Genomic DNA, 17,060 nt, shown 5'->3' on the forward strand with positions numbered 1-17,060 from the left:
AACTTTAACTTGGCAGGTAAACAACCTCCTCCACAGAATTAAATCATTGTTTTAAATATGTGCGTTCAGAAACTATTTTTTTCCAATTTTTTCATTCAACCTTTACTCTCAGCAGCACTTTGAGGTATCCCAGAACAGTGCTATTGATTCTTGACCCTTTCAATATATTATTATTATTTCTAAGACTATTATTTCATAACTTCAAAAGGATGTGTGAGGAGATTTTTTGTCAACAACTTGTCAACTGAGTAGGGGAATGAGGAAGTAGCAGTGTTTATATTTTCAGTACAAAATTCACAGAATAAAAGCTGTGCTTGCAAAACACTGTTTGACTTTCTAGTTAAAATTTAACGAGTATTTGCAAACTGGAATTTCCAATTTGTAAAATAAGATGTTTCTAATTCACAGTTTCATTTTTTAAGCCTCCATAGTTTAGCTTACTGAAAATGAAACAAAAACAAAACAAACAAATAAACAACTGTTATTTTGTACTGAGATCTCTAATAATGCCTGTTTATTCCTTATTTTATGCATTAAGTTTGAGGCAGACAGACGTGCTTTTATCATCACCATTAATTCATTTGGCACTGAGCTGAGTAAAGATGACAGAGAGAAGCTATATCCAACCTGTGGAAAACTGTATCCAGAAGGCTTGCACCTGTTGGCCAATGCAGATGACTACGAGCAAGTGAAGTGTGTTGCAGATTACTATGCAGTATGTAATCTAATTTCTTAAAACAAAAAAAATGAAAATAAAAATACTTAACATCTCTTGATGTCAACAAAATTGTAACAAAAATTCACATAAGTTGAAAGCATTTTTCAAAGAATAAAGGATTCATCAAAGATACAAATACAAAAGATCCCACAGATAAGTATATTGAATCAAAGGCCTTTGATATAAGGACATAGAGTAACTTATTATCTTAGTGCAATACAAAGCTCTTCTTACAGCAGTGTTTAAATACCACTAAATCACATCATAATAAACAAAACTGTTCTTACTTCATTAACCATCCCCAAATTGAGGTTCACTTCACAACTGCTGCCTGATTTTGGCACAAAAACATAAGTCATTTTAAAACAAGAGGATCAAATAATTCATGCCAGACATGACTGAAAACCTGATTCATTGCTAGGGTACTGTAAAAATAAAATGTTGTTCATAAATTTTTTCTCTAAATCACTGATTGAATCAAAGAAGTAGATGGAGTTATTAATACTGATGCAGCTAGCACTGCTATTAAAGATGAACCAATATGGAACATTTGCTCTGTGAATTGGCTTTGGTACTGTGATTACTTTTAATATTTAACCTACCTCAAAGTAGGTACACCAAACAAAATTATGTCCAGTCTACTGATTTCTCCATACCTGTTCCTGTGCACAAGCAGAATGGTAGAAGTACGTCACCATATCAAATGTGGTACAGATCGAGTATATTCATGTGAAGGTGGGACGTTTAGATGAATTTGGGAACCATTGTACTAGATCTATATTGCATTGCTACTTTATAGGAAAATCATAACCAACACACAGACAAGCAAAACACACAGAAAGGTAACATATAAGAAACAAAGTCAAATATGTCTGTGCAGAATATTCCAGTTACATATAAGACTGATGGATTACAATATTAATGCAGATAAAGCAAATCCAGCTGACTACTGGAATAAAATGATCACCCTTGTGAGAATCAGAGTTCAGGGTTTTGGCTCCATTTACAACTCTGGCTCTGATGGATACTATTTGTACAAGAAGTTCAGTACTCTATATCCAAAGGAGTGAAAGGTCATGTGTCATTCTGCAGTCAGTCTCTTTTAGTGCCTTCAGAAAATTACTTTAAGCTGTAGGAAATGGCAATAAGAAACACAAGAACAAACACCTTTTTTTTTTTCCTATTTATTTTTGGTGACTATATGCTTTCAACTTTTGATTTATAGAAAATTGTAATCTATACATGAGTTCCACACAGAAAGATTACTTAATGTAGATTAATTAATAAAGTAAAGTAAGATAGCTGTGATACACAGAATGCAAAAGTACCTTACTTCTATTGTGTGGTTGTCTATGCTTTCAGGAATACAAGGCTGTGTTTGAGGGTGTAGGGAGTGACGCTGGAGAAAAGACACTGGAAGATGCATTTTTTGAACATGAGGTAAGAGCTTATAACCATAAAATATCAAAATGAAAGTTACCCCACTAGAATAACAATTAAAACAATAATGAGATACTATGCTTTTGTTTCTATTATATTGCATCATTCAGTTTTGTATTCAAAAACACAGAATTTCTATGACTGCCGACTTTTCAATGAAATGAAATAGGATTAATCTTTTTAAATAAAATAAATCCCAGGGCATTTTTTTGAAGAATAGCCATAGAACTGTCAACCCTGATAGCCTACCTGAACCCCATACCATGTAAAATGCTTAGTGAAATTTCCTTTGAATAGTGTACTGAAGAACATATTTGACCGCTGCCCTTTACTTTTTACTTGCCTGTAATGCTGCCGTAGTCTGTTACCAAAACAGATAACCAGAGATGACATTTCAATTATATTTCTACTCAAGAGTCCCCTAATCAGTCATGATTGCAAAGTTACGTAGAAATTTTCATGATGAAAGCTCCTGTTTAAAAATCCCATTTGTCTTCTTTAATATTTTATCAGAATACTTGTTTAATCTTTTCCACAGGTAAAGCTGAATGTGCTTGCGTTCAATAACCAGTTTCATTTTGGAGTATTTTATGCCTATGTGAAGTTAAAGGAACAAGAATGCAGAAATATTGTATGGATTGCTGAATGCATTTCTCAGAGACACAGAACCAAAATTAACAACTACATTCCAATTTTCTAAATCTGAGAATTTATAACCCTACTGTGCCTGAAAAGAAGTATTATTTCATATAAAAGAAGAAAAACGTTATTTTAAAAGTTAATGTTTTGAGTTGTATTACTGATTCTCCTTCTATAGAGCAGTGTGACAAAAAAGTAATATAATTATAGATATATGTATCAGGAAATATTAATGGACTCATTTATAGCTTTTGTGCCCATTTTAATTTAAAAGATCAATAAAAAGTCTCTGTAAAGGCCTTATATGCATATTCATTCTCTCTTGTGGAAGTAAGTTTTATACCAAAGATGTTTGTAAAGCTCTTTAATGCTTAACTTTGAATCAACAGTTTTCTCAAAAACACTACTTCTGTCTTACACTTATAGTCTTCTTCATGGCATACAAGATTCTATGAAGGACTTACAACACAAACAGGGATAAACTTTAGGGTTACTATGAGATTCCCCTCAAGGAATCTCAAGAGAGAGCTTCCTGAACCTTCGTAACTGTGAGATGTCTCTGGAGTTAAGTGTAAATAAGTAACTGAGATGTCATGAACATGTCTTCACTTACTTCTTTATGGTCACTTGAGGTGCACCATAAGTGTCCAGCAGGTGTCTGATCCACTTCACAGCAATTTAATTATCTCCTCCAGCCACACCAAAGATACCATCTTCATGTATGCGCTAGGGAAGATTATGAAACATGAATGAAAATACCAGCCAAGTCTGTATCAGTTTTACATCAGGCACAAACAACACCAGCTCTGAGCTATTTAGGACCTGGCTAAGATCAGTAACTAAAAATAGAGCAGACAGTTGAAGCCAGATTGTAGCAGGACAAGATTAATTCTGCTGAGGAAAAAGAAAGGATTTTGAAAGCCACATCAACATTCTGCCTTCATAATCCATCCAAGAAATTTGCCCTCTTGTATTTCAAACAGGCTATACGTTGATTTTCTGCATGATTTCTTAGCTTCAGGCTGCACCACAGAAAATCTCAATCTTCAGCTGAGTATGTAATAAAATCCATTTCCTGCTGAGTAAACAGAATATATATATATATATATATATATACACACATATATATATGTATCATGTCAACACCTTAGAATTATGGAAGACATTCATGCAACATGGTTTTAAGAACTGAGATATCTCTCTCCTTGTAACACATACATGCAGACATATATACATACACAAAAACCAGAAAACTTCACCCTTTTTATAGCTAAAACCATACTTCTTAAACTGTAAATGTAACCAATGGGTTATATTCCAGGACATCCCATACAGATTTAATAAAGAACTTGGAAGATTTTCAATATTTTGCTTTATCATGAATCACTGAGAACTTTAAATAATTACTTTAAAAATACTTTCATTTAGAAATAATTTAGTAGGCATTTAGGAGGATCGACTAAAAAGAAAAAATTGTTAAAGAAAATAAAAAAATCTTATTTCTATATTTAGGCTTCTTTATTTTGTAAACCTAGTAATCCAGAAGCAAAACAAAACAAAACAAAACAAAACAAAACAAAACACCCTGACCTGTAAGATGTCTGCATTGCAACTGCAATTTCATTTTGGAATGTGCATCTGGAATGTGTATTTCTTAATTTGTATTTCCCATGCTAATCTTTGACCAACATTTTCCAGTTCACACCTATATTGCAAACTATACCATAAACTGCAGAAAAGAAAGCAAGAGGGCTGCATTGTCTCAAATTTGTATTTTCCACATAGTTTAGTAATTGCATAAGAAAAAAAAAAAAAGTTATGAGCAGAAGAACAAAATCAACTGATCTAGGACACAGAAAATGAATTCTTGCATTTCAGTGCAGTATTTATAAGAATACTTTTTCTGTACTGATAGATCAAACCTCCCTACTTGAACAAAACAAATCAGATGGCTTTCTGCCAAGAATTTTCTGAAGTGATTTGAAGGGGAAAGAATCTGCTCTCCACCCTAAATCATTCTGTGCCAGGGAAGATATGCAGCTGCTATTGCTACAGTCTGTGGACACTGTTAGCTCAGAAAGAAATGAGTAGGAGTTGCAGCTTACACAATTATGTTGTCAGCAGAACTGGTCTTTAAACTATGGAAAAAACAGCATGAGTGTTGATTTTTTATTTTTATTTTTTAAAACCAACTTTCTAGATATTTGCTAAGTAAGCACAGGAAGTAACAGGCATCGGTTGTATTTCGTTTAAGAATAAGCAACAGAGTCGACAGACTAAGAAGGAAATTGTGACTTCAGAGTTACAAGTCCTCAAACACCTAGTTTTTTTCTACAAATAGTATAATTTAAATTACTCTCTTGTTAACAAATTAGCCTCCATGCTAGTCTATATACATCTATACACAAAGAAAAATATTATAATATGTAATCTCCAACAATATCTATGGCGGAAGTCCAAATCACAGAATCACTACTACGAGCATCATTAACTTACTAATGATCTGTCACTTTGTGGAATAGGGGAATATGAGACAACGAGCTACTTTTCTTGTTCTTCTTTGCATTTCTCAACAGGAACTTGTGTTCCCACGCTTAAATGACTAAACTTACACGGGCAAGTTTGTTCAGTATGATTATCATAACTATGCCCCTTTGCCTATGTCTTCAAAGTGAGATGAAGAACAGGACCAGGCTCGAACTTCTGCTGAGCTCTGATAGCTGTGAATCTTTCATTCTCTTCATTTGCTGTAGCCCAGGCTTGAAGTGCTCACAAACAGCTCAGCAGCACTGAACTGTGGATGGACAGGGCTGCAGTGTTTCAAGCACTGCCCACGAACAATCCCTCCTTCCAGCACAAATGATAATTTGTGTCCATGCCAGAACAAGAAGATTGTTCACTTATAGAATGAACGAGAGCAGAATGTGATCTTAAGACTAGATCTGAACCTACCATCAGTCACAGAGACTCTCTTATTCTGGTTCTATCAGTTCCAGCATAACTTTAAGGTAAAATTAAAAAGAATCACAGAATCACAGAATCGTCTAGGTTGGAAGAGACCTCCAAGATCATCTAGTCCAACCTCTGACCTAACACTAACAAGTCCTCCACTAAACCATATCACTAAGCTCAACATCTAAACATCTCTTAAAGACCTCCAGGGATGGTGACTCAACTACTTCCCTGGGCAGCCCATTCCAATGCCTAACAACCCTTTCAGTAAAGAAGTTCTTCTTAATATCCAACCTAAACCTCCCCTGGTGCAACTTTAGCCCATTCCCCCTCGTCCTGTCACCAGGCACGTGGGAGAATAGACCAACCCCCACCTCGCTACAGCGAGGTAGGGGTTCAATACCATACTTCAATCCAATACTCATTCTCATACTCAATCCAATACCATACGTGGCCTATTCTGAACATTTATGTACATTAAAGCTAATATTGTGCAACTTCATTTTCTTTCATACATGACAATATGATGCTTCCTGTTTTTAATAATTATACCTAAGTAATGCAGTATATTTAACTTTTCAACAATTCTAATTAAGATCAAAACAGCAGATCCAAAGTATGTGAATGGAGGGATGGTTAGCCATCATTATATTTGCATCAGAATTATGAAGTTGTTAGCATGAAGATTACTGTAATGGTTTAAACAAGAGATGAGACAAAGTCCCATGATGCGCTGGACAACTGGAGTACTTTAGTAAAGAGAGTGGGAAAATGGTGTAATATAAATCACAGAAAAAAAATGGCAATAACATCTATAAAACAGTCAAAATAGTGTATAAGATACAGAAACTGTTCTCAAACACAAAATAAATTATTCAATATACTGGGATATCTCCTGAATGACAAATGAGAAAAACAAGTCATGGAATTCAAGAAATAGAAAGACAAACCTCTCAAAGAACCCACATAAGGATTTCATATTGATGACACACAGTGAGAGAAACATTTGACAATTAGAATGTTTGAAAGATTTTTAATAAAATCCATTAAAGTCAAATAAAGCAAAGTATTTGCATTTTCAGCTACACTGATTTAAATCAGTGTGGAGGAGGGGATTTGGGACAAGTACTGCATTCTTTTCATATTGTTCAGCACAAAAGGCAAATGACAGCACTCAAATAATTAAAGGCCAGATCTAAATTCATCAGAATTGTTTATAACTATAGCAACACTTTAGTGAAGTTTGGCTGAGACCTACATGAGTGTTGTTTACAACCTCTGACAGCAGTAACCAAAAATCCAACCAACCAAAAAAAAACACAAAACAAACACACACACACAAAAACAAATAAACAACAACAGCAAACAAACAAACAAAAAAAGCTTGAGTATGGGCAGCCTGGGGACCAACACTGTCTCTTCTCTGGACAAACCAAGAAGCAAAGATGAGGAGGTCACATAATCTCTGTCCTTGGTAAAGAAATTCTAAAAACTCAAAAGCAGAAATTAATCTTTAAATAAGCTTCCCTTCCACCCCCCCCCCCCCCCCCCCCCGAGCAGATTATAAAGGAGTTTTGACAGAAATAGCTAATTAAATATATATATCTTGTAGCAGAAGATAAGATCGAGCCATCATAACTGTTACAAAACTGAAGTGTTTTTATCATCTGCTACACAGAGAGGGAGTACCGACACTGTTACAAATGTGTAGAAACCAATAGAGACAAAATAAAACAGATGAAGTTTATTTATAGCAAATATTATGACTTTTGTAAATGTATGAAAACCACAAATTCCAAATTACTCAGCATGTTATAAAATCATCTTGCTCAAAAAATTAACAAATGATTTAACAAAATATATAAAAGTACAGTAAAAGCTACTGTAGGTCATAGTCCACTAGTCTTACTCACTAGTCCACTTAAGGAAAAACAAACAAACAAAAGCAATATTCCTTTTGAATTCAGTGAGAGCAGGGTTAGAACCTCTGGGGTTCTGTATTTTCTTATATATATATTTTTTGTATACAACTCGCAGACCTGTGAGTTGTATACAAAAAAAAATATATATATATATACATATATGTATATAAGAAAAACCTGAAGCTGTTCTTAGACCTGCCCAGCATGTTAGACTGCTGTCCAGCAGGCTGCAGCAACCAGGATGCTGAGAAGAACTGTTGTGCTAGGTGGTTAACCAGCGTGGTCACTGTGCCCAGCACAGGTCACAAAGTACTGAGCAGCAGATAACATTTTTCTTAGAAACCTTACGTGTATTAGTGTTGATGGCCAGTAATATCTATTTATTTGAGCACATTTCTCTAGCACTCCGGGTTGGCAGGAGGCAATAACATAGAAGTTCTGCTGACATTGTTATCACTAACTCCCCTCTCTGGTCTTCATGATCTATCATTAGAGCACTTCTGAGGTTCAGAGGTTTGAATGTCTAATTAAACAAATCTATTCAATTTAGTATATCGGGAGCCAATCACATGAACCCTCCTCGTTTTGATCAATACAAGCATGTGGAAAACAAACAGTGAAAGCCACTGCTAGTAAAGTATGCTAGTAAATGTGGCTGCATAGAATCACATCATCACTTACGTATCAAGGCTCTATTTCTATCATTATAATGCATTTAAATGTGTGAGCTTTAACTTTTTTCTTAAAAAGAGATGTAACAGTTTACAGCCTCCACCATGAAACAGTGGCTATCAGTCTATAAGTAATCCTATCAGCGCAGCTTTTTGCTCCCATGGTTTTTAGATCAGTCCTTGCTATTGAATCACAAGTAAGTAGCAGTTTCTAGTTTATCTCTCAGGACCTTATCCTTACCAAAGCTTAAGTCAAGTTTTGTATTTAAACAAACTCTTGCCAAAAAGTGTTAACTCATTGATCAAAATGCCTGCCTTTCCAGTCAGACCTACTCATTCTAACCACATGTGCATTAAATGTTATTTTATCTAAGCGTCTCTCAGCAAATCAAATATTCCATTGCAAAAGTCTTCAAGAGGTGTGGGCCAGACCTTGAACAAACATTCCGTCTAGCTGTCCAGTCTTGTCCTTGATGTGGAATCTTCAGGTTCCTTGGAACTAACTCTGAAGACAAAAAGTTAAGTCACTGAAACAGATTACAACTACTCACTCAAGAACTCAAGAGTACTGTGAACTCTGCAACCTGAAACTAGATTTGAGACCTAGCAGGATAATAAACAGGAAATGAAGAAACTAGAAAGTTCTTTCCTGTGATCATTATGAATAGGAATCAAACCCAAAGCCAACTGCAGGTGGGAAGAGTGGTTTACTAATGGGCATTATTGACTGGAATTAAACTGAGTAGTCCATATACTGCTTTGATGATCTCAAGAAACAAACAGAAAAAATGCCTGCTATTGTACTTTAGTAACTGTATAGAGGATTGATTAATCTCAGAAGCCTCTTTATAGATATCTGGGACTTCCAGCTCCAAAGGAAAATCACTGCTATGGGAAGGTCCATACTGTTCTTAAATATCACCCAATGAACAGCATCAGAGACGACTTGCCCCTACAGGAGACTGAAAGAGTACAGCTCACTAAGCAAACTAAGCTCTTCTGATGTTTCTATGGTTTCTTGGCAGCAGCACAGTCTGTGAATTCCCATTTTGTGAGAAATAACAGACAAATTTTGTAAATGGCAGTTCAGAACAATAGGGAGAGTCTCATTTCTGGGTGTGAAATAAACAGATATGGTTTAGTATCTCACAACAGTTTTAAACAAGACCTCTAATGCTGAAGAGGTTATTTGCAACTATGGCTATGCACACTGGGGAAGTGGGAGGAGGATTTTGAAGTAGAGACAACAACTGAGGAGATACAGGAGTCATAGAATGGTTTGGGTTGGAAGGGACCTTGAAGATCATCCAGTTCCACCCCCCTGCCATGGGCAGGGACATCTTCCCCTAGACCAGGTTGCCCAAAGCCATGCAGGTATACCCATAAGCAGCATTACCTCAGACATGGTTAGGTTCAGTTTTAGTCAGCTGCTGCTTTTGTTTAAATGTTGAGCTGGACAATATGGGGAACGTACTACTTGAGATGCTGACAGAAGTCAAAGATGACCTACCTCTCTGCCTTCTAATAGATTTAAATTATTTTTTCTTCTTCTTAGGCTTCGTCCTTTTGGGGAATAAAAGCAACAGCATAGTTCCATACCAATAATAAGCCTCTGAAATGCTACAGACAAAACACATTTACAAAACAATATTCACTTGTATTCTAATGAAGCGATAGCAATTAAAATGTGGGAGCTCTCACATGTTCTACTCCCTGATTTTACTTAAAAAATAGGTAAGATATGTAGGTATGTTTTAATTTGAAATACAATATCTATAGCTCTTAATCAAGATAATGAGGCCCCTCACCCACCAGCAGAGTACACAGTCAAAGGACTAAATACTGAAAGTCTGCCAGGTACATGGCTACCTCACAGGATGTCCTAACATTAAGATTTGTTTCTTCCCATGCACTGTCTGGACTGCTTAAGGAACTCAAAATGGATCCTGCACACTGAGCAAAGAGACATATTGCTGATTAACAGCAAATGCTAAGCATAGGGCATATCTATACTTCGCAGAAGCATAAGTGAGCAATCCAGTGCTGGAAAAGGTACCTATATCTAATCAGAATCTAGAGGCTGCTCCTACATATGGATGCCAACAACTGCATTAACTTATCAATTAAAGCCCTCTGCAGGGAGAAGATCTTGGGCTTGGTCCCTGCTGCGAGAACCAATTCTTTATCTATGTTCAACAGAAAAAGAGCTGAAACAGTTTTTTTGACTGGCTCTTGAACAACCCAGGCTCAATGAAGCATTCTAACCAGCATAATTTTAAGGCATGAACTTGCACAACTAAGACATTGGAAGCCAAATGAAAATGGGCCCTGCAACCAACAGATTTTAGGTCTCTGGACTTCTTGCATATGTACAGAGTGACTCTGCATGACAGGAAATGACTTGGAGTTGCACCAGTTCCTTCTCCTAAGCGAGTTTAAGCAAGACCTAGTCACTAACTTGTTCAGACTGAGACAATTCTGAGCAGACAGTAAACCAGCAAGCAACTGGAAAGCTCTGGAATCAAATAACAGGTGAATTCAGACATTTTGAAGAGCTGAACAAAATTTGCTTGGAGCAACTTTAGAATCAAAAGCTTCAAGCATGCCAGAGTTCTGTTTTCAATGCCAAAGTCCTAATTGGTTTAAGTCCTATAAACAAAACAGAGTGGAAAAATATTAACACGTTCATGCTAGCGGATCAAAGACCAGAGTGATTTCCCAAGGCCACTTTGGCAGAAGAGACAAATACTGAACACACATTTCTCACGCCCTAGCCTGGCATTTCCATCAGAAGATTCTTTCTAAAAGATTTATTTCCCCAGATAATCTTACCAATAATGCACAGTTCGCTTACCCCCCCTATACAAAGAGTTGATCAAATTATCATCAAAGAATAACTACCCTGAAAAGACTCTGTTTGCTCTGCTGTTGTGCTAAGCAACCGAAACAAACTCAATCTTTCCTTGTAGATCACATTTTCTAGATGCCTGATAAAATCTGTTGGTTTGCTCTGGACTCTTTCCAATTAGTACACATCTTCTGAAGTGCACCAATTCAGATTAGTTTTGGGTACAGCACCAGCCACATTAGTGACAATGATGATTATTAAAAACTCCCTCAAAACGTTTCAGTTTGTGCACTTATAGAGGGCACAATATAAGTGGAAAGAAAAATAAATAAAACCTTTTGGAAATTTAAGCCTCCCAAAAGAGTTCTATCACCTACTCAAGGATGACGGAAAACGAAGTCTGATTATTATTCAGACAGTATCTGAAGTCACAGAAAGAGCAAATAGCTGACATATTCGGCTAAATCAGACAGCATCCAGAATGGCAACAATGATCTAATTCCACTGAACGAAAAACAGTTAGTCTATATGAAATCAGAATTCAGAAGTATACAAATTAATAACAAAAACCGCCATAAGCCTGAAAAAGTATAATGACATAATCTAATGGTATTTTGATACCAGCTCAGAACCATCCAACTTCATAGAAATTTTGTTTGAAGACAGTATTGTACGTATTTCAAGCAATGTGTCTGAACCTAGGGGAGGGAAGGCAGTTTTTCAGGACGTATCTGCTAACATATACAAAGTTAATACTAGCTGCAATAGGATAAGTTTTAAAAGATTAGTATTAGTGTATGTTAACATACAAGCAGATATGTTTGGGTGCAGTTTCCCATTGGCTAAGAAAAGTGATGCTCACACTCAGCTCAATGACTTTATCTGTAACACAGAAACTTATGAATCTCAACATAACTAATGCTAAATTTTCAGAAAATAATCTCGTTTCCCTGTTACAAATGGAATCCACCAACTTAATGGAAGTTACAGCAATTTTTAGTGGTCGCGTATCTTTTTACACCTTCAAGGTGCATGATATAGCTACCCTCCTGCCCTCCACAATCAGGCAGGCTCTTACAGTCTCAATGTAAGAAAATGCTCAACAGTGAAGGGAGCCTGTCTCAGAAAGAAGACTGGATAACAGCCAGACTATTACTCAGCAGAAAGAAAAAACTTGTTCTGTGGAAAAAAAAACACTCTTGTCAAGATGAAATTTAGGCTGTGAAACAAAAACTGTAATACTTTTTGTCTTCTTAAAACAATGGCAAAGGATTTTCACCTTCTCCCTATATTCAGGTATTCATAGTGGCCTATATAGAGATAAGAGTTATCATTACCAATAATGACAAACACAGTTAGGGTTGCTTTTTGCCAAATTAATACAATATCTTGTTCCTGCTTTCTTCCAGGCTCCAAGCTACATGAAATTAATTAATAAGCTGCTTCCAGGATGTGTCTTACTCCCATTCAAAAGCAATGAAAAATTAAATCTATCATATTTCATGCCCTTACTCTCTCAAAGAGAGTATTGGATAAAAGCAAACTTCGACGTATATGCGCATAGTGAAGATGATGAATTTAAACCAACCTAACCTCTCATCTGGGTTTTGAAAGCTAGATGCTCAGGAATTATACTGCCTTGACAGACAGAACTACATTAGTTAGAAAAAGTCTTCAGGCAAAAACACAGAAGGAAAACAACAACAAAACCACCACAGAATAAGCTAATTCAGTATTAAAAGCAAAATAAAAACATTATCCCTGCACTCCTTATAGAAGTCTTCATAAAATGGTTAACATTTCATGACACTATGGATTACGTACACCACAGAAGTTAAAACCAGTCAGTTTACTGGTCAAGTCTAATGACCGAACTCAATGGAAATGCTTCCATTACAGTAACTTTCTCTGATCCATTTCACGCTTGCTCTACAATCTATTAACAGTGATTTTGGAAGCTTTATAAATATAAGACAGAAACATTAAAAAAATGTTTTGGAATTTTAGATGGCAGTTTTTGCATTAAACCATGTAGAAAAATATGTTCAATTCGCATAGGCCTTCCAGGCCAGCAGTGTAAGAAACAGCCCTTAAATAACTGAAATACTGGCAATGCCAAAGAATAGAAGAAATTTTACTGACTGACAATCTTGGGACAAAGAGTCAGTTCCTCTAACTAATGATTAAAAAATTAATTAAACTCCGTCATAAAGATCATTTTACTTAATTCTTCTGACTGGAGCCTATCTAGCATTCCTAATTATGTTGACTGTAACATAAAAAAAAGTTGGTTACAGCTCAGTCTTGCTATTAATTATTTATTTTCAGGTATTTCAGCATATCAAAATTACAGTGAATCCTTTTAAATATACACAGTTTTTAACTTTTATACTTAATCTGTATTTCCATGCCTTTTTTTTTTTTCCAAAATATAATGCCCTCTTTTCTCCATTACAAAGTGATCCAAATTGAGTAAAGATGCAATTATCACATTTTAGCTCTTGTCCAAGCCTTCTGCTTGCTGTTTGGCCACTGGTAGTACAGCTAGCACAGATGATGGGAAAAAAAAAAAAAAAGTAATACCTCGGAGACAGCAAATCCTGGCATGTAGACCACTATTGTGCATAGTATTTTATGAAAGAAATCTGATTCAATAATAACAAGAGGCTAATGTAATTGAACATGACCAGATTGCCACAGCTTTGCAGAAAGCCAAAGCAATAGTCTACTATGAGCAAACTATTTCAGAGTAAGTCTGGAAAATCTATGTCTTAGAAGGGAGAATACTTATGCAGTAATATCTCCACTTCTTTCTGCTTTATTTATTTATTTATTTCCCTTTTAAACTGTTGCTGGCCTTGAACCTACCTGAATATTTAAAATCCGTCAAGTTCAAGGTGAGTTACTAGCAAAAAAAATGTATCATCCAATATTATGAGAGTTCTCACTTTGTTGCTAGATGAATGTTTTACCCTTTCTGGTTCACTGAGTTACAGTTTTGTTAACTTTCATAAAATAAATGTGAAATTAATCTTGTATCCCAAGACAAATCAACCAAATTGGTCTGACTTCCCTGAATACTGCTGGACTTGCATGTTCATTATCAAAGTTAATGTGATACGTCTTGGGAAAGAGGGGAGAATACAAGGCTTTTACAGTTGAGAAAAACAAGTTAACCCTCTCCCCCCAAAAGTAGTTTTTAATTTCATTCATAATAAAATCTGCATCACTGGGGACACTGGCCTTGCTAATTGACATTTTTTTATTATTATAGGTAAACAGCACATTAGAACATTGCAGCATTTTCAAATAAACCATTGCTTTACTGGCAGTAAGGATCAAGAAACATTACTGGAAACCTGTTATTGCTGGAAAAGCATTTTTGAATGTTGTGCAGAAAAAGTACAATAATCAAATGTCTTAAAAGAGTTACATTAGTCAATATCACTTTTTCCTTAGTAAACTTTTGGAAGGAGCCTGAAAATGAGTCACGTTTTCAGGGTTCCAAAATGATTTTTGGTGTATAACATCGTTATAACAAATTACATGTAAATAGTACTCCTTCTAGTTAATCAGTCCTTCATAAATACCAAAGTAGTTTTTGTCGTTTAGTTCTAGAGAGTAAAAAAACACCTTTAAAAGAACAATGCACCAGCCATGTTACATCTTTCATTGCCAAAACTAGTTGTTGTTTCTCCCTTAGGAAATGCTGGACAGAATTGTTGGCAAAAAATAAGAAAAAAAATAGGAATAAAAAATAAATTAATTATTATTAATATTAGTATATATGGTCAGCAACCTTGTAGATTTCTGTTATTACTTGTGATCCCTCTTCCCTCAACTTTCTCAGTTCAACCTTGTATTCATTTTTCTGCTACCTATCACCCAATGAACGTAAGACAGATGGTGGGTAGTTCTACTTTCTGAAAATAAGAACCATCCCTGAGGCTGTGTTCATAAAACAGTCTTTTGGTACAGTATCTCACGTCAGTTCTGTAATTCACTCAATGCTTGGTAGAGAGCCAAAGGAGATGCCTACAGTTCACACACAGAGATGTGCAAGATAGGACTCACCCTTTAAACACACAACAAAACAAATCTATTTGAGTTTATCTCCCATATATATCTTACAAATACCTTTGCATATAGGAATCTATGCTCTTGAAAATTCTGAACAAAGCCTTTTCTTCAAAGCCTTACATCAGACAGAGAAATTGCTATGGATAAACATGGATTTTCTAAATGAGTATGTTTTCACTTGGAGCTTACTTCCGTCCACTATATGGCAAATACTTGAGACTACAGCAGGAAACACTACTTAACATTCTTTGAATTACTTGTGACACTGCCAATATTTTAGCAATCATATAACAAACTGGTTTTCCAAATCAAGTGATGTCATCTAGGTGAATGCAGAAGACAAAAAAAGTGGAAGAATGGTTCTATTTCAAACTGATCTCCTGTCTACCTGTCAGATTTGTGCTAAAAATTCTGTATTGTAAACTGAATGTGCAGAATGTGAAAGTAACACTACAATTCATTTTAAATGCTTTTAAAGAGCAACATACTCTGATTTCTACATTAAGCATGCATGTGTTGTTCCATATTAATATTTAATTGGTTAAAACACTCCTGTATAAGTCATGAGAAATGTTTTAAAAATAACAATTTATAAATATTCTTATTCCCCTTTGTGCCTAAAACACTTTAAATATCAAATTGAGTATACGTGAGTATGAATTTCGTATCTCATTTTAACTATACAACATGCACAAATTGCTAGTGAAACTTTAATTACATTCTGGGGACAATGTCTTATAGCTGAGAATAATAAGAAAGCCTAAAGCGGTATAGAAATTTCTAAGGTAAACATTCTCTAGTCTATCCCTAGTTACAGTTTAAATAGTCATGGAAGAAACTGTTCACCAAGATTACTATGTTCTATCATGGATGTGTATTGCCTTAATAATGAAGTGAACTTAAATTACTTGAAACATTGGAGTTATACATACAGAAACATAACAGTACAATATTGCAAATACTTGGGGGGGAAAAAAAAAAAACTTGAATATTTTTAGAACACAAGCATGGAACTGTAAGTCTATTTTATTTACTGTACTGTATCTTGGCCTAAGTCTTATCTCCAGTTCAGGAAAAGAAGTGATAGTTTTCAGAGATAAAAGGAGTACTAGGGCTTGAGAAAAAAGGTTTGCAGTTAGGAATCCAAGAAAGGTCAGAGAGACAGGTCAGGAAAAAGCTGAGGTTCACAATCTTTGTTTTTCCTTAGAAGTAAAGAAAGTCATGGAAAGAGTTTTGCACAGAAATGCAATATGGACATGTTCTCTATCAAAGGAAGAGTTCTTAAATAGAGTTCTCAGTTCTTAAATAACCATGAACATTACGACAACCCATATAATGTTAAGAGGAAAAAATAGTCTCAGAAAATACAACAGTTGAAGATTTGGATTTCTTAGTTTTTCAAGGTAACGCTCAGAAAAGGATCAGGAAAAGATGAGTAACTTCCAGATAAAACCAATGTCTGACTGGTTCACTTAGGCCATGCACTCACAATAGGCGAACACAATTTACACAATCTTGAGAATTTTCAGTTCCGCTACCTAAACAGCTAGACAAAGGAAAAAGGACATATAGTAAACAGAACCTTGATTCCCTTTTACTGTGGCCCCCAGAGCACTACGTTTCTCAGTCTTTTAACTGAAGAAACACTTAACTTGTGGAAATAAGTAAGTAAGTAAGTAAATAAATAAATAAAACCAACCTCAGATCTCAAAGACCATCTTGCACTTACTGTTACAAAGCAGTCACAATTGCTTTCTCTTACAGACAAATATAAAGAAAGATCCAAAATT

At 35.3% G+C, this 17,060-nt stretch overlaps 1 protein-coding gene and 1 long non-coding RNA gene across 3 annotated transcripts in view; one reads left to right on the top strand and one right to left on the bottom strand.

The window, feature by feature from the left end:
* ATP6V0D2 (ATPase H+ transporting V0 subunit d2) overlaps window positions 1–2,936 on the top strand; it is a 65,398-nt gene extending 62,462 nt beyond the window's left edge. For both annotated transcript variants that reach the window (XM_035546309.2, XM_050709313.1), the window contains 3 exons: window positions 539–715; window positions 2,081–2,158; window positions 2,697–2,936. In XM_035546309.2, coding sequence (XP_035402202.1) covers window positions 539–715; window positions 2,081–2,158; window positions 2,697–2,858 — 417 coding nt within the window. In that variant the 3' untranslated portion in view covers window positions 2,859–2,936. The remainder of the gene's footprint in view (window positions 1–538; window positions 716–2,080; window positions 2,159–2,696) is intronic.
* Window positions 656–3,526, bottom strand: LOC118247894 (uncharacterized). Its single transcript, XR_004778609.2, has 3 exons — window positions 3,411–3,526; window positions 1,321–1,380; window positions 656–731 (listed from the first exon to the last, which is right to left on the bottom strand). It is a non-coding gene; the product is annotated as an uncharacterized LOC118247894 (long non-coding RNA).
* Between the last annotated feature and the right edge of the window lie 13,534 nt (window positions 3,527–17,060).

The sequence above is a fragment of the Cygnus atratus genome, chromosome 2, assembly GCF_013377495.2.
Source record: "Cygnus atratus isolate AKBS03 ecotype Queensland, Australia chromosome 2, CAtr_DNAZoo_HiC_assembly, whole genome shotgun sequence".
Classification (NCBI taxonomy): domain Eukaryota; kingdom Metazoa; phylum Chordata; class Aves; order Anseriformes; family Anatidae; genus Cygnus; species Cygnus atratus.